The 27,428-nt window shown below is 45.0% G+C and overlaps 1 protein-coding gene across 2 annotated transcripts in view; it reads left to right on the forward strand.

Annotated features, from left to right (window-relative positions):
* The window catches only part of MYO1D (myosin ID), a 184,176-nt gene that overhangs the window by 70,841 nt on the left and 85,907 nt on the right, over positions 1-27,428 (forward strand). For both annotated transcript variants that reach the window (XR_014212797.1, XM_082194740.1), the window contains exons 13-16: positions 4,413-4,487; positions 5,186-5,318; positions 11,450-11,616; positions 14,835-15,042. Coding sequence is in view for 1 of the 2 variants with exons in the window: in XM_082194740.1 (XP_082050866.1) it covers positions 4,413-4,487; positions 5,186-5,318; positions 11,450-11,616; positions 14,835-15,042 (583 nt within the window). In the remaining variant the exon portion in view is untranslated. The remainder of the gene's footprint in view (positions 1-4,412; positions 4,488-5,185; positions 5,319-11,449; positions 11,617-14,834; positions 15,043-27,428) is intronic.

Genomic DNA, 27,428 nt, shown 5'->3' on the forward strand with positions numbered 1-27,428 from the left:
AAGCCTCATGAATCGCAAGAAGTTCCCGGTCGTACACCGTGTAGTTCCTCTCGGATTTGTTCAGCTTTCGCGAAAAGAAGGCACACGGTCGCCACTCTGACTCCTCCTTCCCCGGCTGCAGAAGAAGCACCGCCCCTATGGCTCTGTCAGAAGCGTCTGTTTCGACCCTCAGCTTTTTTTGTAAATCCACATGCAGAAGTTGTTCATCAGAGGCGAAGGCCCTTTTCAGTTCCTCAAACGCTCGCTCCACTTCCGCCGTCCAAACAAACTTCTTTTTACTGCTGAGACAGTCCGTGATGGGCGCCGTCAGGTGGGCGAAGTTTCGGATGAACTTACGATAAAAGTTTCCAAACCCTAGGAACCTCTGCACATCCTTCTTGGTTTTGGGTGTTTTCCATTCCAGCACTGCTTGAACCTTGCCGGGGTCCATGGCCAACCCCTTGTCTGACAAGCGGTACCCCAGGAACTCCACCTCCTTGGTATGAAACTGACACTTCTCCAGTTTCACCCACAGCCTGTTGGCTTGCAGCCTGCTCAACACTTCTCTGACGTCTCTCACATGTTGCTCCTCATTCTCCGAATACACCAACACATCATCTAGGAAGGCCACGCAATTCTTGTAGAGCAAAGGCCCCAGTACGTGGTTCATGAAGGCTTGAAAACACGCGGAGCCTGTTTGTAATCCAAAAGGCATAACGAGGTATTCAAATGCCCCCAAAGGGGTGAACATGGTGGTTTTCCATTCATCCCCTTTCCTTATACGTATCAGGTTGTACGCCCCCCTTAGGTCCAGCTTTGTAAAAATCTTTCCTTTCCGCACCCTGGTCAAAATATCATCAATCCTGGGCATAGGAAAAGCCGCCGGCTCTGTCACTGCATTTAACCGCCTGAAATCACATACAAGTCTCGGCTTGTCCGTGTGCTTTTTATCCACAAAAAACACTGGGCTACCCCCCGCTGCCTTGGACTCTCTGATGAAGCCTCTCTTCAGGTTCTTGTCAATGAACGCTCGCAACTCCTGCATTTCCCTGTCTGACATGGCATACAACTTGCCTACAGGAAGCTGTGCTCCAGGGAGTAAATTGATCTGGCAATCAAAGGGCCTATGCGGGGGTAGTTGGTCAGCTTCCTTCTCGCTGAACACGTCGCTGAGATCAGCATACTGTGGTGGCACCTTCCCCTTCTCCATTACTTCAGTCCCTGCCAGGGTGGCTTGGGCCCCTGCTGACCCCTTTTCCCCCCTGCAGTGTTCTAAGCAATGTGCTGAACCGAAGGAAACCACTCTTTGATGCCAGCCCACCAGCGGATCATGTAGGGCTAGCCAGCTCATTCCCAAAATAATGGGAGCGCCTCCCAAGGTGGCCACATTAAACGCTATCAGTTCTGTGTGCCTTGCCACCCTCATTATCATTGGGACGGTCTGCAAGCTGACTCCTCCTCCCAACAGTTCCCTGCCATCGATCGTGGTCACCTGCAGGGGGTTGCTTAAAGGGATCGTCTGTATCTGGTGTTCAGCAGCAAACTCCTTGCTCATAAAATTGCAGGAGCTGCCTGAGTCCAACAGCGCCTTTATTTTTAGGGGGTGTCCATTTTGCAGCTCTAGCGACACTTCAATCACTAGAGCAGGTCGAGGAGCTTCTGGCACGGGCACTTTCACTGCTCTTTGGCCTGGCTGCAGTGCCCTGACGGTGGCAACCAGGCGTTGGCTTTTACCTGCTCCGTTTCTCCCTGCTCTCCCCCCTCAACAGCTCCCACCATCCCTTGCCATTCCTTCCTCTGGGGGCAGACTCTGGCAAAGTGGCCTGGCTGTTGGCAGAGATAGCATTTCCGGGCTCCTTTTCCCTCCTTCTTAGCCCCCTCACTGGGCTTTGAAACTGCGCGCGCGCGGGCTGTTCCGATTTCCATCGGCTCTGCCGGCGGGAAAGCTGGCTCAGGAATGTCTGGAATGCGGAACTCCTTCCAACGTTCCCCTCTCCCTTCCCGCCTCTCCAAGGCTCTTGCCTCCTGGCGCGCTCCAATGGTCAGCGCAGATTTGGTCAGCTGATCCATAGACACCGCCCTGGGGCTCCGGGACAGCTCGTCTTTCACAGCCGAAGAAAGACCTTCTTCAAATAGCATCTGAATGGGTGCCGCCGATAAATCCCACCCCAATCTGTGAATCAGCATGGTAAATTCAGTCCAGTACTCACGGACAGATCTGCTTCCCTGCTTGCAAGCCATTAGCTGTCTGCGCACCACCCCTTCCTCAATATCGCTGGAAAACATGATATCCATTGCACGAAAGAACTTCATAGTGTCCTTTAGGATATCATTGTGCGTTGCCATCAGGGGTCGAACCCAGTCTCGCGCCCCCTTCTCAAGATGCCCAATTACGAAAGCAACTCGCGATTCCTCATCAGGGAACTCATCAAACTGCACATTAAGGGCATATTGCATCTCTGTGCTAAAGGCATGGTAATCCTTGGGGTCCCCCCCAAACTTCTGCACCAATCCTGGTACCTTTCTGGGGAACTGAGTGGTTCTCCCCTTTTTGTCTGCATCCTGAGCCCTTCTCTCCTCGAGCCTCGCCGTCTGCAGCGCAAGTTGGACCTCCAGAGCTTGATACCTTTCTTCCAAGCTTGGACCAGCTCCAACCCCTGCCTCTCCGGTTCCGGCTGGGTTGTTCATGATGCTTTCTCCTGCACAGGCAGCGTACAGAGACTGTCAGACTGCTGTCAGGGGATGATTAGCTGCTTGTGCTTAAAATTGTGCCCCCTCAGAGTTTGTGCGGCTCCACAAACCTCTGTGTGTGACAGAGCTCCTCAGACATGTCTGCTCTAGTCACTAGTAGAGTCTGACAGTGGCTGCCTGCGGAAGCGTTTCCAGCAAAGAAGCTCCTTAACGGAAACGCGTCTCCTGGACTCACGACGTGGCAGCTTCCGGCGAAGTATGGGTCTCCCTACAGTTGCTTCTGACACCTCCCCGCTATTTTCGCTGGACGTGTCTCTCACCCCTTTCTCTCCCCTGCTGTTTCCTGCCTGGGCTGCTGCGTCTCTCTCAGCATTACTGAGATCCTCCTCCAGAGACCCCTCGCTCCCCCTGCTGGTCCCTGCTTTGGCTGCTGACTCTCTCCCAGTCTCTGGGAGCCCTACCAACTCCCTTTCCTCTGATGTCAGTTCCCTGACATCCCTCATGAATTTGCTTGGCATATTTAATGTGTTGCTGCAGCTATACAATTTTAATGTAGCAACACACACATGAAAGTGTGCAATTTCTGGAGGAAATGTTAATGTAAGGGAAACATGAATAGAAATGTGGGACGAGAGGAGTGACCAGTGGTTGGGTATGATGGGAGTTAATAGCCCAACAATACTCAAAGGACCACTGGGTTAAAGTGTTTCACCGTATAACCCCAGTAATATTTACAACAGTCCTGCAAGGCAGGTCAGTGCTATCTCTGTAGTGCTGTCTTGGGAGCCCTGTTGAGCTATTTTATAAGATCTACATTTTAAAAATCATAGGCTTGGACGTGGACTGAGGTCAAGATAATGGGTGTGGGTATGTGTTTAAGGTTGTCTAGTTAAGTCCACAGCTGAGATGAGATTCGACCCAGAGTCTTCGCACCTCACTGTTCCTGCCCTTAGGTGTCTCATTCCAATAACTCTCCACTTCAAAATGGATCTTCTTAAATAATACTATTATGCTGGTGAAGCAAACTTGGTTTTTTCTGATTTCAGATAGGGCAGCAACTACTGTTAAGAAATTGGCACGTATTTTTAAACTATAAAATACGCACAGCTTTGGTTTGGTTTGGTTCTTATGTGTCTGTTTCAAGAAGTTCTGTTTTGTTATTTGGATTCTATAGATAACATTTGATAAAAAATACGCATGGCTTTAATTGCTAACTAAATTCGGCCAATCATATAGTGTCCTCCGTGAGAGGAGAAGAACAAAGGTGAGCTTTCACAACTAGTACACCTTCTCTCCAGTAGTCAGTCATCATGTCACTGTGTATGAAGTATATTTTGTTAGCTTCTGATTTAGCCCACTGGAAGTCTACCAGGGAAGAGAGAACCCCTAGTGCTGTTAATTTTCTGCTTGGTAAAATGTGTGGTGCCACAGTACTAATAACCATGTGTTGTTGAGACTGCTGTGATCCGTTCCAGACATGGTAACTCTGTCTCCGCAGTTTCTGAACACCAAGTTACTGGAAACTGCAGAAAGAGAGAGTTCTCTTTTGCACTAGGGTCCTGTTTGTGGGCTTCCCATAGCGATCTGGCTGGCCACCATGAAAATAGGACACTAGAACTACATGGCTCAATCCAGCAAGCTCTTCTTATGTACTAAATGCCTCTCCCTTTCAGTGGCCAATTGTTACTTTTGTCACTTGAGGTTCACTGTAATTAATTATCTCTCTTTCTCTCATTTACCAGCTACTCAGTCACAGGATTCATAGATAAAAACAAGGACACTTTATTTCAAGATTTCAAGCGCCTGATGTACAACAGGTAAGGAGTCAAGCTTCAGACATGTAAAAGGGTAATACTGGGAAATAAATTCATAACGAATTTTTAAAAATGTTTAAAAGTACTTCCCTCCCACCCCCCCAAAAAAAACAGAGTCCTTTTTGTTGAGGTTAATTCAGATGGAAATTCCTGTGTGTCAAAAAAAAGGTTATTTATGTATGCCACTACTGTGGCCTGTGTTTTTTGTTAGCCCCAAAATGGAGAATGAGCGAGGTCCCAACTAAAGAAGAATGGCAACTTAAACTGATGAAATGTGTGCAGCTTGTGGACCTAACAGATAGAATAAGACAGCAAGAAGAACATATGTTTAGAGAAGACTGGAAAATGTTTATTGAATGTATTGGGGGGAAATTGTGTACACTTGAAAGCGTTGGCAGCATTAAGATAAATACAACAGTGTAAACAAGTTTTGATGGATGTAATAATAATGGAATACTAAATGGTTTAGTTTATGTAAAATATGCAGGGATTTATGATATGCAAAATGAACCATGGAAAGAGAAGAAGGGAAGTCATCAACATTTTAAGGTTGCTTCAATGAATATTCCAAATGCTAAAACAGAAAATTTAATAAAAGTTAATACAAAAAAGGAGTCAAGCTTCAGTTATTCGTATGTCTCTTCACTACAGCTGACCAAATATTACTGACCTTTTCACTCTTTTCTTCCTTTGCTTTGTAGCTCCAATCCCGTGCTGAGAAAGATGTGGCCAGAAGGCAAGTTGAGCATCACAGAAGTGACCAAGCGACCACTGACCGCTGCTACCCTTTTCAAGAACTCAATGATTGCTTTAGTGGACAACCTGGCGTCAAAGGTAATAATGGGTTTCGGTTTAAGGCAGGGGTGGGGAACCTTAGACTCAGGGCTAAATGGGATCTCCAGGCACTCTCCATAGGACATACCCCCTCACCAGCCCTGCTCTGCAACTTCCTTGAGTGACTTAGCTGAAATTCTTGCACTGTCATCATGCCTGGATATTGAAACCTCATGACTTTTCGTGTGGCTGGAATGTAGCTTACTGTTCAAAGAAGAGTCACATACTACTCCTGTGTCCGCTCTTGCCTTTGCCCCAACTCACAATTCACGAGTAGCCTTGGCAAAGTGGCTCTCATGATGGAAAAGGGTCCCAGCACCTGGTCTAATGTCAGTTTTTTTTTCATCTACCCTGTTTCCCCAAAAGTAAGACAATCCCCCCAATATAAGACCTACTTCCAGTTTTGCCTCTCGCTGTAATATAAGGCCTCCCCCGAATATAAGGCCTCCCCGATAATAAGGCCACCCCGGAATATAAGGCCCCCGAAGCTACCGTAAGGCATTGTACCGTATACAGGTAATAAATTTCCTTTTTTGTTGTTGTTGTTGTTCAACAATAAATGTGTACCGTATTCTTCTTCATGGAAAAAATAAGACATCCCCTGAAAATAAGACCTAGCACATCTTTGGGAGCAAAAATTAATATAAGACACTGTCTTATTTTTGGGGAATAAGGGTATGTAGGATTTCATTATTAAAAATACTAGGCTTCCAAACAACAGCAGCAGCACAGAATTCCTACAGCATGTTCTATGTTCAGAGGGTTAGATAGTGCTTATTGCAACCCTCCTGCCAACACTGAAGAAAGTTGATGATTTTTTTTAAAGATGAGAAAGCAGAGGTTGATAGGCTAGCTGACCCAGGACTTGAAGTGGGCTCTGATGTTTTCCAGAGGTATAATTTCTAAAGATGGGTGATGGGTGCAAAGCTTGCCAGGAAACCACTCTGACCTGGAAGCATGAACCTTTAGTCTAATACGTGGTAGAATTGGTTAACTGGTCAGTCTGGGGTTTGTATATGACTAGTGGCGTGCTATGATTGGTTGCAGACTTAGTTGGTATTTTTATGTTCCATTGCTGCATGAGCAGAATGAGAAATAGGGCAGATTTCATGAGCTCTCTGATGGCATTAGTGGCGGTCAAGTGACCTGCAGCCATTCTTTTGCTGTCTTAGCTTTACACCAGTAGGGGAGTCAGGACTTGCCCAGGGGTAATGTAGATAGAATCTGCAACAAGCTGGCCATTCCTTCTGATTACCCCTCCCTGTGCTTCTGGAGACGTCCATTTCCTCAGTCTTAGGCTGGTTTAGTTACAGCAGCATAGGATTTACATTGACAATGTTAAAGGTAAAGGGACCCCTGACCATTAAGTCCTGTCATGGCCGACTCTGGGGTTGCGGCGCTCATCTCACTTCATTGGCTGAGGGAGCCAGCGTACAGCTTCCGGGTCATGTGGCCAGCATGACTAAGCCGCTTCTGGCAAACCAGAGTAGCGCATGGAAACGCCATTTACCTTCCCGCTGGAGCGGTACCTATTTTTCTACTTGCACTGTGTGCTTTCAAACTGCTAGGTTGGCAGGAGCAGGGACCGAGCAACAGGAGCTCACCCTGTCGTGGGGATTAGAACCGCCAACCTTCTGATTAGCAAACCCTAGGCTCAGTGGTTTAGACCACAGCGCCACCTGCGTCCCACACCGACAATGTTACGATGCTGTAAATTTCCTACACGATCATAACCTGGGCTTATGTTGGCATAGAGGGCTTAATAGCAATCCAACCCTTGTCTGGTCAGCATAACTTGAGGACAGAATGCTACTAGCAGCCAACTTTATCCCATGCAAGCAAAGATCTTGGCAAAGGGCTCTGTAAGCCACTTGTGCCTTGCACCCCCAGCAAGAATAGCGCCAGAGGATTCCTCAGAAACAGACAAGCTTCGAAAACAAAGCATGTAAGGAAAAAGCTCTGCTGCTATTCATACAGGGTTGGCTCCTGTATCTAAGCTCACATGGGAACGGTTCAGTGCAGCGCCTTTGAGGTTTATTTCAGTTTATTTCTCCATCCTTTTTTTTCCTTACCGACTTGAACCTTCTTTTGCATTATGGGCATTAATCACATGATGGGTAGACAGTGCTCTGTGTGAGGCAAAATTAGTGAAGCTCTAAAATCTTAATTTAAAAAGCGAAGCAGTAAAGAGACCCAGGGAGAAGGTACAAACAAAATGCATTAGGAGGTCCCATGGGGATTTCTTCCTGCAGAGTGTGTAGGAAAGGTTCTGTCTTGATCATTCAAAAGTTTTATGTGCAATCTTTTCCTTAATGAAGAAGGACTGCTGAGTTCTTCAGAGCAGCAACGTGGACATTAAAGTCTGGCTCTTTGGCAGCCATTAAGAGCTTTACAGCTGTCAAGCCAATATGTTAAATAAATGGGTTATAATGGTTGCATTAAATTTTCTTTTATGAGGGAAGCATAATATTGTGTGCTAAACAGCTGACAAAATGTGCTGTTCAAAAACTGTCCAGTGTTGAATAGCATTAACTTTATTTTATTTTTGTAAGATTACATTTGTAATGCACTATATATCTATATCTGTATCTATATCTATATCATCTATATCTCGCTTCTTCAAAAAAAACTTGCTGTGGTTGCTAATATGCTGTCAATATACCAAATTAAGAATGTTGGTGCTTACCTGTAAAGACTTAAACAACTTGGGACTAGCTGAATCTTTCAATAGTATGGACCTAACTGGTCACTAAATCTTCAGCCAAGGTACTCCTGGTTGTTTCACAACCAACAGTGATCCATCTTGCAACAACCCAGAGGAGGATCTTTTCTGTTGTGACAACCAGCCTATGGAACAACCCTCCAAGATCATGCAAGTGCCTGCCTGCTTGCTAAGAACTTACCAATTATCCTACTTTTATATCATTTTGCATAAAAATCTTAAAGCAATTCACAATAAAACATTAAAAGTACAACACAAATATATTAAGGCCAGTATATTGAGTTTATCTGGACTTGATTGCTGCTGTATTTGTTGCTTTGTTGTAGTTCTAATGTTTCCAAGCACAATTCAAAGTGTTGGTGCTGTCCTTGAAAGCCCTAAACGGCCTCGGTCCAGTATACCTGAAGGAGCGTCTCCACCCCCATCGTTCAGCCCAGACACTGAGATCCAGCGCCGAGGGTCTTCTGGCAGTTCCCTCATTGCATGAAGTAAGGTTACAGGGAACCAGACAGAGGGCCTTCTCGGTAGTGGCACCCACCCTGTGGAACACCCTCCCTTCAGATGTGTAGGAAATAAGTAGCTATCTTCTCTTTAAAAGACATCTGAAGGCAGCCCTGTTCAGGGAAATTTTTAATATTTAATGCTGTATTGTTTTTAATACTTGATTGGGAGCCGCCCAGAGTGGCTGGGGAAACTCAGCCCGATGGGCGGGGTAGAAATAATAAATTGTTGTTGTTGTTGTTGTTGTTGTTGTTATTATTATTATTATTATTATTATTATTATTATTATTATTATTATATTCTAATGTCTTATTATGAACTGCTTTGAGATTTTTATGAAAGGTGAATAAAAAGTAATTTAAATAAAGAGAAAACAGTTTAATAATAATTTAGAAGCCTGCTAATCTTGTTAATGGTCTCCTCTCGGTACCTCTGATTCTGGCCGGATATTTTTGCTTAGATTCTCCATCTGACCTTCAGACTTTCCCCTTTTCCATTCAAATCAGTGGAGCATGTTAATACAGTCAAGAGTCTTCGGTCATGGAGCCATTGGCAGAGTTGTCTTATTGTTCAGACCATAGAAGAGTCCTGATTCACAAGCTCTTATGTTGGGTGGGGGGATTACTACCCAGGCCAATTAGTGCTCAGAGACTTATTTAACAATTTGACTAATTACCCTGCAGTTCCTTCCTTAAACTAGAGATTGGGAATGGTGCACAAACTAAATCCCCACCTAAATTGTTGTAAACTACTCCGCGAATATTTGGCCTGTAAATTAGCCTGTTCAATTTTTGGAATAAATGCACTAAATTTTGCTCTGACTGTCCAGGTTCAGGATTTAATGTGTCAGTTATGGCATGCCAATTAACTGCCTGTATAGATCTCAGATTTTTCTAGCACTTAACCTCAGTCCATTTGTCTGTAGGGATTTGCTTCTTGCCCTATATTCCTTGTGGGTAAGGTGGGCAAATATTATCCTCCTTTCTAAAATGTCATTTTGTGACTCACTAACAGTAAGAATGACCAGCCATCCCACTCAGTGGATGGAGGAATAAGACTGCATTGTTGTTGTTGTTTAGTCATGCCCGACTCTTCGTGACCCCATGGACCAGAGCACACCAGGCACTCCTGTCTTCCACTTCCTCCCGCAGTTTGGTCAGACTCATGTTTGTAGCTTCGAGAACACTGTCCAACCATCTCGTCCTCGGTCGTCCCCTTCTCTCTTTCCCCACATCAGGGTCTTTTCCAGGGAGTCTTCTCTTCTCATGAGGTGGCCAAAGTATTGGAGCCTCAGCTTCATGATCTGTCCTCCCAGTGAGCACTCAGGGCTGATTTCCTTCAGAATGGAGAGGTTTGATCTTCTTGCAGTCCATGGGACTCTCAAGAGTCTCCTCCAGCACCAGACTGTGTTAGAATGTTAATAGCCAAGATATCAGTAGGTATGTAAAAGCATCCATTTAGGAACATTTATTAGAAAGGATACACCCCAAAGCCTTCACTCTACCTTTATTTATTGTTATATCAGGATCAAAAGAATATCTGGGCACTATAAAAGCTAAATGTACTTTTCCCCCCCTTCCCTGTCTTATTAAGGTGTTTGTGTGCTCTCATTTCTCGTCAAGCAGATCTTGTAAGTCAGGAAATAAAAGACAAGAGTTGTTTCCCATGCACCTTTTAAAAAATAATATCTTTGGACTGATTTATGCTCCTGCCATGTGTAATGGAGTGTGGCTGATAAATACTAAATCCTTACAGTTGCCTCTTGAGGCTTTGGGCTTCTTTCAAAAGATCACCAGGGGTCTTTCCTTAATGTTCCTTTCACTGACAGCTGTAGTGAGTGATGGACCATTGTGAGACTGGGTTTTTTTTAATCTCTGGGGACCCCTCTCGTTTGTTTCTTAATCTCTCATTTGCTGGCCGAACCTGCTCCCTTCTCCTTCCTCCTTGTGGTTCCATTTGTTTCCACTGCAAATGAGCTTTGTCAGTGTACTTAATTCCATCACTTAATAAACCAGGCATCTAGTTGAAATGCATCTTCTCTTAGCCTCGGCCAGCATGAAATGTGTAGCATGTCGTTTGCCAAACACTTGCCATAGCAAACCTCTGAATGCTTTTTTTAAAATAAAGAAAAATTGTTGAAGCAACCATTAATACAATCATTTCCGCGCAATGCTTGCTTTTTCATTTGGATAGCTTGGCCTTCCCCAAGTTATCAACCTACAGATGCTGTTGGATTCCAGCACCCGTCAGTCCAACTGGCATGGCCAGTGCTCAGGGCTGATGGGAGTTGCAGTCTAAAACACCTGGAGGACATCAGGTTGGGGTAGTAATAATAATAATAATCTAATAATTTATTATTTATACCCCACCCATCTGGCTGGGTTTCCCCAGCCACTCTGGGCGGCCCCCAACAGCAAATTAAAAGCACACAAAAAATCAAACATTAAACATTTCCCTAAACAGGGTTGCTGCCTTCAGGTGTCTTCTAAAAGTCAGATAGTTGTTTATTTCCTTGACATCTGATGGGAGGGCGTTCCACAGGGCGGGTGCCACTACCGAGAAGGCCCTCTGCCTGCTTCCCTGTAACCTCATTCTCGCAGGGAGGGAACCGCCAGAAGGCCCTTAGAACTGGACCTCAGTGTCCGGGCTGAACGATGGGGGTGGAGACACTCCTTCAGGTATACTGGGCCGGGGTCGTTTAGGGCTTTAAAGGTCAACACCAACACTTTGAATTGTGGTTATCCCTAACCATGTTTAGGACCAACATGGAGGAAGAGGAGCATGCAATTCTCTGGCTTGTTTTCTTTGCAACGATGATCCGATTTGGAGTATTGCATTTGCACTGCACTGCCCTTGCACCTTGGCTCTTAGCATTAAAATTGTTGTGTTCCTCACTGCCTCCCACTAGGAACCATACTACGTCCGCTGCATTAAGCCTAATGACAAAAAGTCGCCACAGCTGTTTGATGAGGAGCGTTGCAGGCATCAGGTGGAATACCTTGGACTCCTGGAAAACGTCAGGGTCCGAAGAGCAGGTTTCGCCTATCGTCAAACATACGAGAAATTCCTTCACAGGTAAGGAAAGATAAAACTGACTAGCCTTCAGCTGTTTGGGGACCATCTAGAGGCTTGGCAGAAATGACTGAAATGTGTCGTGTTGAGTGGTACTGGCTTTATATACCCCCTGCTTTATTTTGGAGAATAAACTAACTTGTATAGGGATTTATTTATTTATTTCAAAAAAAATTTACAAAGTAATAATCATAAATAAATAAGAATACAAATTTGCACCCCACCCCGAGACCATTCCATTGTAACTATCCAACCTCCCAAAATTTCAAAACCTCTTGCGATGGTTTGACCCATTTCCGTTTTAACAATACAAATTCTACAAACGCCTTCCATATCTCCTCAAAATCATTTCTCCTGCATATTCCCCATCTTACCTTAATAGCACATGTTAATTTATCATTAATAGCTATATCCCACACCTCTTTATACCATTCTTCCATTTTATATTCTGCTTGCCCTTTCCACTTCCTCGCTATAATAACTTGTGCAGCTGTCAATAAATTTGTGAGCGAGTCCTTCACAGCCTGCGAACCTTCCACCCCCATTGCAAATGGATAATAATGCTACCTCTGGACTTTCAGCCAGCTTTAACCCAGTGATTTCTGTTATCTCCTTAAACACCCTTTGCCAAAAAAATAGCACACATTTACACGTATAGGGATTTCTGTTGGCATTAATGAGAATAGTTTCACCAGGCCAGTTTTATAGACCTTTAATAGAGGTGTGGAGAACCTTTGGCCTTCCAGATGTTGCTGAACTACAGCAACTCATCATCCCATGGCATCTGCCATGCTTGCTGGGGCTGGTGGGAGTTATAATTCACCAGTATCTAGAGGGCCATTGGTTCCCCACCTTTAACACCTCTGCTTTAAAATCTTTTGCATGTAGTTTTATGGTCATAGCTTTGGTTTCTTAGAGAGCAGCTTGGTATCATCCCTGTAGGATAAATTCAATGTCCAGAAGTTGTGTAGTTCTCCCACTACATCTTTTCTCCCAAGAAATATTTTCCCCATCTGCGGTTAGCAAGCAGAGAGCTGGAACCAAGAGCAAGAGTTTGGCTGTCTGAATAGATCAGATATTTACGCCATGGGCTCCCTGTGGCAGAGCAGGAGCTCCTCAGCAGATCTAAATGAAAATGGATGCGCATGCATGCTCCCAAGCGCACACTCCGGTGCAAAGCTATATGCCATTTTCGGCAAAGCACCTTTCTGTATGACTGAATATGTGAGTTGCAGCTTCTTTAATTCCAAAGAGATACCGAGGTCACCTTGGATGCCGAATGCTGCTATTTATGCTGGTGATAAGCTGTTAAAGCTTGAGCAAAGAAATTCAGATGGGAGAGCAGGGCTGCCTGGTAGTGTGCCTCTGCTTTAACTTGGGGAGGGGCTGCCAAGACCATATAACACTGGTCCTGAAAGACCTACATTGGCTCCCAGTATGTTTCTGGGCACAATTCAAAGTGTTGGTGCTGACCTTTAAAGCCCTAAATTGCCTCGGCCCCGTGTACCTGAAGGAACATCTCCACCCCCATCATTCAGCCCAGATACTGACGTCTAGCTCTGAGGGCCTTCTGGCAGTTCCCTCACTGCAAGAAGTGAGATTACAGGGAACCAGGCAGAGGGCCGTCTCGGTAGTGGCGCCCACCCTGTGGAACGCCCTCCCGTCAGATGTCAATAAAATAAACAACTATCTGCCTTTTAGAAGACATCTGAAGGCAGCCCTGTTTAGGGAAGTTTTTAATGTTTGATGTTTTCTTCTGTTTTTATTCTGTTGGGAGCCGCTCAGAGTGGCTGGGGAAACCCAGCCAGATGGGCGGGGTATAAATAGGCAGCCCTTTCCTGTCTTTGGCTAGGATTTTGTAAGGCATTCTTGGGCCATATAGACAACTACCGTATTTTTCGCTCTATAACACGCACCCGACCATAACACGCACATAGTTTTTAGAGGAGGAAAATCCGTAGGCATGCCACCCGTAGGCATTCCCTCCATAACACGCACAGACATTTCCCCTTACTTTCTAGGAGGAAAAAAGTGAGTGTTATGGTGCAAAAAATACGGTATACTCAAAGCCAGCTGTGCATTCTCTGTCTCTTGGCTCCAGGAGACAACTGCTGGAATTCAGCAGGTGGAAGATATTGTTGTCGAGCAGGCAAGGGCAGAAGACTTGCCAATTGTTGCACCTCTTATTGCTTTCTGTGCCTGAAAAGGCCTCTGACTTAAGCACCCACAATGCCTGTTGACTCGCTAGGCTGGTGAAGGTCCTTGTTCAGTCCCAAGAGTCCTTGGCAGATAGGAATAATTCTGCTTGATCCAGGCCCCACCCTCTTATCAACTGAGTTACTCTAACCCATTGAGTGTATTTATCTGGAGCTTCATTCTGCAAAACTGGAACATCCTTAAAGCTTGGTAGTCAAGTAGCTCATTCAAATGTTCTGTCAAACAGTAAGATGACACTCCGTGGAACATAAACCAGTTTGAACCCAGTTCGACTGAAGCCTGCACAGGTCACTGATTCCATTATCTGCATTTGCAATTCCTTTCCATGTGAAGTGGGAAAAGATAAAGTCCCATCACATTTGTTGAGGTCATGCTGGGGATGCCCTAGTAATAATAATAATAATAATAATAATAATAATTTTTATTTATACCCCACCCTCCCCAGCCAAGGCCGGGCTCAGGGCAGCTAACAAGCAATAATAAAAACAAATTGAATGAATACAACTTAAAAACAAAATTAAAATACAACATTAAAATATTGAAACCTCATCGCAGGAGGAGAAGGAAAAGAAAGAGGGGGAGGGAATCAAATTGGCTCCAAGCCAAAGGCCAGGAGGAACAACTCTGTCTTACAGGCCCTGCGGAAAGAAATCAGATCCTGCAGGGCCCTGGTCTCATGACGCAGAGCATTCCACCAGGCTGGAGCCAGTGTTGAAAAGGCCCTGACTCTGGTTGAAGCTAATCTAACTTCCTTAGGGCCCGGGACCACTAGGGTGTTGCTATTTATGGACCTTGAGGCTCTCCGTCAGGCATACTGGGAGAGGCGGTCCCGTAGGTACGAAGGTACATACTGGCTCCCAGTATGTTTCTGGGCACAATTCAAAGTGTTGGTGCTGACCTTTAAAGTAAAGTAGCCCTTTACCATGATACTGATGAGTCTGCGAGTGAGCAGAGATGGCAAACACAACTCCAACAGTGCTTTCTTTTAAAATTCTGGTTTGCAGGTACAAGATAATCCCTGAATTTACTTGGCCAAATCACAAGCTCCCATCGGACAAGGAGGCTGTGAAAAAACTGATTGAGCACTGCGGGTTCCAACACGACGTGGCCTACGGCAAGACCAAGATTTTCATCCGCACACCTCGGACACTATTTACATTGGAAGAACTACACGCCAAGATGCTTGTGTGGGTTGTTCTCTTCCTACAGAAGGTGAGAGGCAGTAGCAAAAGCTGCTTTAAAATAGCCCAGCTCTAGCCACTGCGGGCTTATTAAAGGTGGCAGTATGGCCTGTGGCAGATTCCCAGTGCACTGTTAGCTTAATCTTTATGCTGAACCTGAATGTAGGGAAAGGGTTCCAGTTTCATTTTGGAGTTGGCTGTTATCGCAAATCCATTTCCCACAATATGCATTAGAGAAGCAGTTCAAACACTAGCCTCCAAAGTTTTCCAAGGGCTACAAGTCTTGTGTCAGGTAATTAGTTGGTTTGTCAAATTAGCCATCAAAATCCGAATTCAGCACAGGGAAACTGGACACTTTTAAATTAGTTGGGCTAACTAAGAAGACTTCTGCAAACCTGATTTGCATCAATAAGCAGTTAGTATGTTGTAACTTTAAAACGATTATTGACCTTTGCTTACCTTTAATCCAATTAGAAAGCTGGTTATGGTACAAGAGGAATGGACAAGGCAGGGGTGGCATTTTGGAGCAAGACAGAGGGACGTGATTGGGCATAAAAGTTCCAGGGCACCCGTCTGGGGGCCGTATTTTCTAACAGAGGACACCAGAAATGAGGGCTTGAAAAGCGTGTCGTCTCAAACATAAACCGCATCCCTTGTAAATCCAACTTTGCAGCCTTTTTGTGCAAGCCACAACCAAAGATAGGAATAGTAAAAAAGCACACTTGTGATGATTGCTTTTAATAACCCTTTTACGTTGTGATTATAATAAAACACATCATAAATCTGCTCAGAATAAGGGATAAAATTAATGACGTTTCTTGCAGTGGGAGGCCTAGAAACATCAGCACTGGTATGTTCTGTTTTGTGCATAGCAGTACTCACAAAGTATAAACGGTTGTTACTCCAGCTTGCATCTCTGTAGGACAAAGGCAGGACTGATTCCTGTAAATGATCCCTTTTGCTATTGCTTGTATGACAGCTTTCCCCACTGCTAGAATGTCCCAGTGGGTGAGGGAGGGAAATGGTTGCTGCTTTGCAGTAGCTTGCACCTTTTACTGTTGCTACCAGCAGGAAGTAGGAAATTAATTTTTGATGTAATGCTAGAATATTGATTCATTACAGCGCACATTAAGTAAACAGAAAGGGGGATTTATGGAAGTGTGATGGGCCTTGTGATGCCATAGATTTCTTTGGAGGGACTTGATTTTCTAAAACAAAAAAAGAAAGAAAGAAAAGGTAATTAGAGGCCTTACCTGGCTTGAAATGCTTTGGAATTGTTATTACATAATTCCTTAAAGACCTATATAGCTTAGCCTAGTTTTTGCTCCATCATTCTTCTACTTAGGACTGCTACTTGTTTACCAGCAGATGGAGCCCTTGCAGGCTTCCAGTGAAGAGATGAAGATTAAGCTTCAAATAAAAAATAAGACAAAAAAATTAGGCAGTTCAGTTTCTGTGTCACTTTTGTGTGCTTCTTCAGAATGTTTAATAGTTAGCAACTCCCCTTTTTATTTGCCGCTGAACTAGCTTTTGCTCCTCCCCCAATCTGTCTCCGTCTTGCACATTATGTGCAAAACGTGACTGTAGAAAATACTGGAAGAAACTGCTTGCAGTCCTGAGGCGCAAGAATTTTTGGGAGATTGAGGAAAATGAGAGAGGGATACAGAATTTTGTTGATGGAATGAACCACGGCTCTTGGCTCACTAGAGAGTCTGTGGAGGGTTCTGGGTTTGCAGTCTTGTGATGATGATGTTGCTGTGGTTGTTGTAATATGCAAGAGAGATAGATGGTGATCATGGCAACCTTTCTGTCCATCATTTTCTGTCTTTCATATTTTGTGTACTTCACAAGACTCAGCTGATGGGGCTAAGCACGTCATAGTTCAGCCTCCCCTGCTTAATGGAACTTGGAGGGTTTATTTATTTATTTGCATCTACAGTCAAACCTCGGTTCTCAAATGGCTCCATTTTCAAACATTTCGGCTCCCGAACGCCAAAAACCCAGAAGTAAAAGTTCCAGTTTTCGAACATTTTTCAGTACCCGAATGTCCGACGCGGCTTCTGTTTTGAGTTTCCCTTTTGAATTGAGGCTTCTGCTTTTAGTTTTTGGTTTCCGAAAGTCAAACGGTCTTCCGTAACGGATTACGTTCGAAAACCGAGGTTCCACTGTATAATCTTTCCGCGCCAGGTGTCCAAGGCAGCTAAGAGTAACAATATGCAAATGCAATAGAAAAGCAAATGAAGTAAAATGACAATTAAAAGAACAATAAATAAACGCAAGGGCAGGTTTAAAGAAAGCAGCAAAACGAATCCCCCTTAGCGATTTTGAAGGCTTCTACTGTCCAGTGAAAAGCCAGCTGAGAAGAGACTAAATAGGCCTGGTCAAGAAGCGAGTTCAAAATGCTGGTGCAGCCACTGAGAAGACCCTTTCCAGTATCCTTGCCAAATGTGCCTCGTGTGTTGGTGTGACCCAGAAATCCATTATTTTCTGAGAACCTTAAAACTAGGCAGGTTCTTGCATGAGAAGTCATGTTCCAATGTTCAGGAGAATGCTCCCCAAAATGATGCTCTCCTGATGTTTTGGACTACCCTTTTCATCAGCCTGTGCTGTCCTGGGGCGGATGGTAACTCTGGATCAGCGTACGGAGGGCACTACATTGGGGGAAGGTGGACTTAGGGCTTTGAGTATCATCTGAAGTTTCTGAACGCTGTTCTGAAGACTTATTCAGGTCCCACGAGAGGCAGTGATGGCCACCCATGTGGATGGCTTCACAAGAGGTTTGCACAAATTCATGAAGGATACGGCTATTAGTTTCTGCTAGCCACAATGGCTGTGCTGTGCCCCCATGGTCAGAGGCAGTAACGCTTCTGAACACTACCGTATTTCTCGCTCCATAAGACACACTTTTCCCTTCCTAAAAAGCAAGGGGAAATGTCTATGCGTCTTATGGGGTGAATGCATGGTCCCTGGAGCCAAATTGCCCAGGAGTGAAAAGCAGATCATGCAATGGCGCAAAAACGTGGTTACAGAGCACGGATCCACATGGATTCTCAGGATTTTTGCATTGGGCTACCCCAAACTCGCCGTCAGATCACATGTCTGTGGCCACAGCATGAACCACAAAAATCATACAGCCACTGTTTCGTTCCGAATATATTTTTTTCTTGTTTTCCTCTCTAAAAACTAGTCACATCTTATGGTCAGCTGCGTCTTATGGAGCGAACAATACGGTAGTTGCTTGTCCTTTTATGGCTATTTGAGTTGGTTGGAGTTCAGTCCCCATAGGGGACGTCTGCATATTTCTGCATTGCAGGGCGTTGGGCCAGATGATCTTCAGGGTTCCTTCAAACTCTGCACTTCTTTGATTCTATGAAACCACAGGAGGTTTTTGCGCTTATGTCCTGCTTGTGGGTTAGCTGCTGCGAGAACAGGTTGCTGGTCTAGATGGGCCGATGACCTGGTCTAACAGGCTCTTCTTACTATTCGGAGGCAGTCCCAGGTAGAGTGTGCATGTTGTTCTAATCCGAATGAGATGTAGCCGGGGCACTTGTCACCATGGCTAAACCGGACGTTTCAAGGAAGGGGGTACAGATGGTGCCCTGGCCTCAGTTGAGCAACAGCGTATGCTTTCTTTGCCATTGCCATTCAAAGTGTCATGAATAATTGGGGTGGGGAAGCCCAGAGGTGGAATTCTCCAGCTGCTTCATGTTCAACCAGTTATCTATTTAATAAGTGGTTTGCTTCAAGTAGCTGTATGATACCTCTATGAAAAGAAACACAAGCAGTGTTATCTCCGCGTTCTCTCTGAAAAGAGCCAGCAGGACTTAAATAGCAAATGTAATGGTGTCTCTTCAAATCAGACTTCTAACACCTTCCTCTTCGCCCTGATCATCCTCGGGTTGACTATTCCTGTAATGCAGACTCAAGCCATTTAGGACGCTGCCAAGCTTTGCTTCTCTCAGAAACCATTACAGTGAGTTCCCCCTGCCACCTCGTCCTTTTATAAAGGCATTAGGTTTGGTTGCATCTGTGAGGTTGAACTGCTAGACTCCATGCAGTTGTGCAAGAAGACAGGCTTATTAATGTTTCAGCCCGGCACACAGGAATGTCCCTTTTGTTGAAAGGGCTGTGTGTCTGCCATCCTTTCCAGTATTGTGAGCTGACAGTGTTTCCCCCCCCCCTTCTCTCGTCTATCCCTCCCCCCTTTGCCTTGAGGCATTTTATTTCCCCAGACACTCCTCTCAGGAGGCTTGTCAATCAAGACCCTGCAGCTGCTGTTGCCATAGCAACATGGCGGTGGTGGTGGTGGAAATAAGTAGATGGGAAGAGGAGATGAGAACAAAAGCTGCGGCTGACTTGTCATAATTTAATATTTTGCTTTTCTATGTCCCAACATGCCCTTAAAGCTGTACATACTAGGAATGGGTGAGCTGCCAAAAGAAGAAGAAGAGGCTTCCTCTATTAACAAAAGACTGCGTTTTCGTATTAGATTACAGTCCAACAGCTGTAATCAGAGAAGGGCTTCTGCACAGTGACCCACATCAGGGATGATATAAGGGGTTTGCCATCGATTTAGAAGGCATTTTCCTGTCTTGTGTGCTGGGGTTGTGGAAAGAAGTAGAAATGGGAATTGTTCTGTATCTGATGTAACATACCTGACATGCCATTACGTAGGGATCTTCAGCCAAAATCCTCCAACGTTTCTGAACACCCATTGCTGCATTGCAAAGGCCATTTATTCCTGCCTTTAGCCCAGTGCTTGGGCCACACATTAACTTGGAAACCAGTATGTTTAACAGGCACCTACATTGCACACTGAAGTCTGGATATATGAAGAACTCTAGTTTAATGAGTAAGCCAAGTTGCATGTGCCCTGCCCCCCGAGTATAGTATCAATTTCACAGAACCACATTTATTCTGTGTGCAGCAATACAATATCCACTTTTCTGACTCAAACTGTGGTGTCCCTAATGCTAATTAAAAATGGAGCAGGGGAACAGGCATTGTCTCTGACCCCATAATTAGTGAGGCACAGTAGGAGAACCTTCATAATTTTATCAGTTTCCACTTTGAATATAAAACTGAACATCTTTTGTGTTCCTCGTTTTGCAGAATTTTGCCCCTCTCTAAGGGCTCTTTTACCTAATTTTGGAGCCTAGCAGCTTAGAGGCAGAATTTTTTTTCCTGCTGCAATATCAACAGCAACCTCTGAAGAACAGATCCCATTTGCAACGCTCTGGAAGCCATACAGCAAAGCTCGTGCCCGTGTGGAATTTATCTTGCTAGTTTCAGTTTTGGTGCCTGGAGGATCAGCTGTGCTTTGACAGTGTGAAATGTTGTTTGCCTAGCAGCTCAGGCGACTGTGAAGCAGGGTTTGGTAGGAGAGGGCACATGTGCGTCTGCTGTAGCAAGCACGAAAATATTTTTGCAAGGTTCGTACAACCATAACATGTCTCTGTGTTGCACTGTTGGCATTTAAATTTCAGAATGAATTACTCGGTTTTGGCATGGAGTTTCTGTGTATCTGTTGGCTTGGGGTTTTAGGCGCTTGGATCTAGTGGAGGAAATCTTCAAGGGCTAACACAAATGCTTTTTCCAGTGAAATTGGAGTTGCGAGGAACTTGCTGAGCGGAATCTAAATACAGACATCCTGCCTCTCTTTTCTGCCAATGCCCCTCTGTTGACAAGGACGGTAGATGCTAAAAGAATGTTTATGATTTGTTTCCTCCATGGCCCCATCCTATCAGCGTTCTGCTCATAGCCAGAGCCTCGTTACTTTTTAATGTGACTTATTGTTGATCTCTTTAAGGTGCAAATAGTCCTATCATTCTGGTTATCCACACAAAAGCCCCCTATGAGGTAGTATCTACTAACGCCTTGCAGTGATGGGGGGGTCTAAGCAAAATAGCATAATAATGTTATAAGGGTACCCTTGTCCAACCCCCTTTTATGAAAGGTTCATTCACTTGATGCCCCAACAACTGTGATGGGGAAAGTTGAGGTATAGCAAGAAGTTACCTTATTAGATTTATTTCCCATTGCGTATATTGAGCACTGCTAGTGGTAGTGTTGTACTGCAGCATATCTTTCTCCTGAGTCAAACCATCCAGTCTGTGAGGATTAATACAGTAGTTACTAAAAAGGGGGTGGTCTTCTTCCCTCTGCCCTTTCAAAAGTGTGGTTCATAGGTGATGGTCTTTCAGATGTTAAGTTCTGACATCCTGCACAACACCAAAGACAGGGCATCCTAATTGAAGCACTCCTAACAGATGGACGTCCATTCTTGAAAGGCTTCAGTGAAGATGCCAGCTTCCTTGTTGTTGTTGTTTAGTCATTTAGTCATGTCCGACTCTTCATGACCCCCTGGACCAGAGCACGCCAGGCACTCCTGTCTTCCACTGCCTCCCGCAGTTTGCTCAAACTCATGCTGGTAGCTTCGAGAACACTATCCAACCATCTCGTCCTCTGTCGTCCCCTTCTCCTTGTGCCCTCCATCTTTCCCAACATCAGGGTCTTTTCCAGGGAGTCTTCTCATGAGGTGGCCAAAGTACTGGAGCCTCAACTTCAGGATCTGTCCTTCCAGTGAGCACTCACGGCTGATTTCCTTCAGAATGGATTGGTTTGATCTTCTTGCAGTCCATGGGACTCTCAAGAGTCTCCTCCAGCACCATAATTCAAAAGCATCAATTCTTCGGCGATCAGCCTTCTTTATGGTCCAGCTCTCACTTCCATACATCACTACTGGGAAAGCCATAGCTTTAACTATACGGACCTTTGTTGGCAAGGTGATGTCTCTGCTTTTTAAGATGCTGTCTAGGCTTGTCATTGCTTTTCTCCCAAGAAGCAGGTGTCTTTTAATTTCGTGGCTGCTGTCACAATCTGCAGTGATCATGGAGAAAGTAAAATCTCTCACTGCCTCCATTTCTTCCCCTTCTATTTGCCAGGAGGTGATGGGACCAGTGACCATGATCTTCGGTTTTTTGATGTTGAGCTTCAGACCATATTTTGCGCTCTCCTCTTTCACCCTCATTAAAAGGTTCTTTAATTCCTCCTCACTTTCTGCCATCAAGGTGGTGTCATCTGCGTATCTGAGGTTGTTGATATTTCTTGCAGCAATCTTAATTCCGACTAGGGATTCATCCAGTCCAGCCTTTCACATGATGAATTCGGCATATAAGTTAAATAAGCAGGGAGACAATATACAGCCTTGTCGTACTCCTTTCCCAATTTTGCCAGCTTCCTTAGGCAGGATTTTTCTTTTTGCATTTGCTTGGTTTTGGAGTTTGGAAGTTCTAAGTCCAACAGCTTTGTTACAGGCATTGCTTACTGACTCATCTCCAGAGCAATTCTTCGAACACTTCTGTGTAGTGCAAGTCCAAGACCTGCTGACTTCACAGTAGCTACAGATTTTGAAGTGGGTTCAAGGTCAGCATTTCATTGGCAAAAGTCCATGCATATTCATTGAGAATCAGTGACACTGAGCTCAGTGAAACAGTTCCAGGTCAATGTACGTCGGGTTGCAGCCATACTATCGGGTCATGGCATGCCTCGGAAGTTATTTTCACGAAACTCAAGCACATACCGCTTGGCTCCTCGGGGTCAAAACCATGTCGCACTAAATGCATAGTCAAAAACCATGTCGGGGAATTTTAAAAATGTAATAGGAGGCATTAAATTTTCATTGGCACCCACAGGAGCCTTTTATCTCAGGCTTCTTGTGGGTTTGATGAGTGTTTTTCATCAGGATTACAGCTTGGGAAAGGAGGTTTCATCTTCCATCTTCACATGCTGCAGTCCCAATGAAACACCCCCCACCACAAAGTATTAAAACTTTTAAAATCCCCTGACGTGGTTGTTAACTACAAATTACGATCAACGTCTAGAGCCTGATCCTTCTTTGGGAGCTTTGGCCATGTACCAGCCAGTGTGGTGTAGTGGTTAAGAGCAGTAGTCACGTAATCTGGGAAACCGGGTTCGTGTCTCCGCTCCTCCACATGCAGCTGCTGGGTGACCTTGGGCCAGTCACACTTCTGTGAAGTCTCTCAGCCCCACTCACCTCACAGAGTGTTTGTTGTGGGGGAGGAAGGGAAAGGAGAATGTTAGCCGCTTTGAGACTCCTGAAGGGGAGTGAAAGGCGGGATATCAAATCCAAACTCCTCCTCCTCCTCCTCCTCTTCTTCTTCTTCTTCTTCTTCTTCTTCTTCTTCTTCTTCTTATGTGCTTTGGATCCTGTGGTTTTTATTTTTTTGTAGACTCCCTGCCTTTTCCACAGGCTTGTCAAGTTGACAGTACTGTGGGAGGGCCAGGTCCCTTTGCTTGACTCTTCACTGTCACTCCTTGCACAGCACTCGTAATTTAGGTTTGCTCTTCGGCTTTTATCAATCTTTTAAATTAGCTGGCTTTTTAATGATGCATTACGGTAGGTGTTTAGAATGGAAGCCACTTCAGATCCTGGAAAGCATCTCACGGCTGTCGTTTCCTTGAACTCGTCTCTTTTTTTGCTAACCATACTGGGCAGAGTGGAACTCTTCTACTTCTCTCCCACACGCCTCCTCCCTCCCTCCCCCTGCCCCACAATTTTACCACCTCCAGAACCATATTTTGAGAAATAATGAAGCATGTCGCACATTGAAACAGATGGGGCTGTGCTCTTTATTTGCATATTTTAAAGTGAAATGTGTTTGTCATGAGTACATTTCATCCCCCCCACCACCACCACACGCGCAGACAATTTTGGGGAAGGGAAGGAATTGTCCTTTGACTGTCAGTAAAAGAGAAGTTAAAAACAAACGTGATTCCTAATGTGGGGAGAGTTGGTTCGGAATTCTCACCTTAGGGCTGGGGGCTGCTGAGACTCGCATCTGGAGGCCTCACCTTATAGCCCGATCAAGGCCCAAGCAGATAGCCAAATTCTATGAGCAGACTAAATTATAAAGCCAGAATGCAAACTCTGTTAAATGAACAGTGACAGCCTGTTCAGCATCTACCGTCGTAGCAGATTTGTGAAAATGTGCTACCCTTGCTAAATAAGAAGCTGTGTCCTAATGGCGTAGCAGTGACGGGTCAAAGGGAATGGATTCAACAGCAAAGTAGGAAATATGACCTCTGAAGGCCTTTCCAAAAAAACCCAGTGTATATGTTGGGGATAATATCCGGGTAAATATTAAAGAAGCACTAGTACTGGACAAGAGCTAAGTGTATGGTAACCATGTTCCTGTACTGGAATGGGAGGGAATAATTTCCACTACACTTTAAGTTAGGGAGGGGGGAGAGATGCAGTAGTTGTATTTCCATGGGAGAGAGGGTCTTGCTTGTGACTATACTGTGATTGTTCCCACACATCGAATCACCATGACTTATGGCATGAAATATACTGTATTTTTCGCTCTATAGGACGCACCGGACCATAGGAGGGGGAGAACAGGGGGGGAAATTTTTTTTTCTTGTTCTCCCCCTCTAAAACAAGGTGCATTCTGTGCGTTCAAGGTGCGTTCACCCAAAGCCGCCGGAGCCCAGCGCTGCTTTCCCCCACCGCCAGCCTCCAAACCAGGTCGGGGAGCAGCGCGAAGGCGTCACGTGCCTTCCTGCTGCCCCCCGAGAATGTGGGGCTGGCGGTGGGGGGAAGCGCTGCTTTCCCCCACCGCCAGCCTCCAAACCAGGTCGGGGAGCTGGTGGGACTGGTGTTGCAGCCTTTCCCCCACCTTCATAGTCTCCGCAGGGCAGGTGAAGGCACCCCGCTGCCCTGTGGAGGCTTTGTGCAGCTAACCCCAAGCTAGAACAGCGAGATGGAGCGCTGCACAGCGCTCCGTCTCCCTGTTCTGGCTTTGGGCTTAGCCGCGCAGCCTGCATTCACTCTATAGGACGCACATACATTTCCCCTTAATTTTTGGAGGGGAAAAAGTGCGTCCTATAGAGCGAAAAATACGGTACATAGAATGATTATTCTCTCAAGGATCAGCATCTCTGTTTGGGGCAGAGTGAAGCAACACTTTTAGCTTTGCTTGCTTAACGCTTTTTGTTTCTCTGCCATTTTGTGTTTCGACGATCCCTAAACGGGCAGGAGGTGCTGGGTTGGGTTTGTGATCTATGTGGGAAGTTGGCAGTCAGGAGACTCTGGCAGGCAAGAAAAGGTCAGTGGAAGCCAGCTATCATAGAAGAGGTGAAGGGAGGAGATGTCAGAAAGCAATTGCAGAGCAGCATCAAATGGGGGAAAGAGCAGGGACTCACCTTCCAGTCTTAATGGGCAAGAAAGTATATAAGATAAACCACCTCTGATGTATTCTGCCTTCTCTAGTCCAATCTACATTGAGTTTCTGCTCCCATCTATATTGAATCTCTACTCCATTTTGATGAATAATACCTGTCTTCTTTCTCTCCCAGAATATGGCCTTTTGACCACTCAAAAGGCCTTTTGTCAGGGGAAACTCTTGAAGCTTCCACAACTTCGTCCTGGGGACTTGTCTTTTGTTAAGGACTCCCTTTGTGAGTGTAGCCCAGAGGCATGCCTGAACTGGGTAATTGGCCTGGCTGGGAGTGAGGGGGCTGCTTTTTGTTGATCTTTTGACTCTTAGAGAGGTTTGAGTAGCTTTCATAATACGGGCTGAGAGTGTCTCAGATTTTTGAAGAGAATCCCTCTGTACTCCAGATTCGGTCCAGAATGCAAAATCCACCCAGTCAAGTGAATAATTTGCTTCAGTGTTCCCCAAACGCCGAAGGGAAAAGTGGACTCTGCTTTGGGTCCTTGTACTGACTCATCTCTTGAGTGGCTTGGGGCAGGGGAATAGCAACCCTGGCTTATTTTGGAAAGCAAGAACATCCTGCGCCCGCCCGCCCCCCCAAGCATTGACTATTATTTCTTGCTGTGCTACGTGCAGCGGCATATGAAAGGAGGAAAGGTAGCTGTAAGGCAAGCTAAAAGAACCCCCAAACCCCTGCAATAATACTTAAATGCAATTTAGAAAATAAAGCACTAAGGGCAACAGAAAAAAAAAATGCCTGTGGGGAACATGCGTGAGGGTGTAAATCTTTTTTCTTTTTTTAAAAATGGGAAGCTTGACACTTGTGTATGTTGCCACATGTATGCATACATTCATCCTTCGGCAAAGCTCACTGCCCTATGCAGACAAAGAGCTACTATGAACCGAAAAGACCTTGGATGCATTCCAGATAACTGTCATGTGCAAACTTAAAGACTAGCCGATTTATTGTTTCATGTGCTTCCGTGGACTAGAATCCACTCCATAGAAGTTTATAAATGTATTGGTCTTTAATGTGCCACAATGCTCTTTGTTGTGTTTGTTCCAACAAATACGGCTACCGCTCTGCAAGTTGTAACCCACCAAATAGCTTTGCAAGACCACCCACTGGGCAAACGGGTTTACACAAGTGTCGCATTACTCCTCCCGGCAAGTGTGCAGAACAAGCAATCCTCAATCCCTGACTTAGAATTATGTCTGAAGAAGGTTCGCTGTTTTGTTCCAAACAAACCACAAAGTCAAGGTTCGTTCTTGGCTTACCAGTTGTGGTTTGTTAAAGCAAAACAAAGCAAACCATCTTCCTTGGTTCAGATGTCACACTAGGCCAGGGACTTTTATATTCCATTGTATATATTATCTATTGCTTGTATTTGATGTGTTTGCCATGCTGGGCTCATAAATTTAGTGAATACATATTTGTAGCCCACCCTTCACCAAATGGTGTCCCATAGAAGAACAGTTAAAATAAAGTACAATGTAGGGAGCAGCAAAGCAGGCATGATTTGTTCATGCACAGCTAGTCATGGTTTACAGTTGCTTATCAATTTTGTGCAACTTCAAAGTATTTTACTTTAACAATGCCTGTCTCCAACGCATTCTTGATTACTTTCTGTATTTTAGTAGCACCCACCCACACAAATCAAAGCAGGATACAGTGGTGCCCCGCAAGACGAATGCCTCGCAAGACGAAAAACTCGCTAGACGAAAGGGTTTTGCGGTTTTTGAGCTGCTTCGCAAGACGAATTTCCCTATGGGCTTGCTTCGCAAGACAAAAACGTCTTGCGTTTTTTGCAAGTTTGTTTCCTTTTTCTTAACACCGTTAATACAGTTGCGACTTGACTTCGAGGAGCAACTCATAGAACGCGGTGTGGTAGCCTTTTTTGAGGTTTTTGGCAATTTTTGAAGCTTTTCCAAAACTCTTCCGACACTGCTTCGCAAGACGAAAAATTCGCTAGATGAAAAAACTCGCGGAACGAATTAATTTCGTCTTGCGAGGCACCACTGTAGCTGAAAAGATGATAATGCAACTGGTAGCTTGGGGAAAAGGCCACTTAAGTTTTGCTCTGGCTACTAAACACTTTGGAGCTCTAGCTCAGGCAGCTCACAGCTTGTGGGCAGCTGCCAAAAAGAACTCAGTTTATCTCATAACGTAGCAGAAGAG

This window comes from Podarcis vaucheri (assembly GCF_965113315.1).
Source record: "Podarcis vaucheri genome assembly, chromosome: 13".
NCBI lineage: Eukaryota > Metazoa > Chordata > Lepidosauria > Squamata > Lacertidae > Podarcis > Podarcis vaucheri.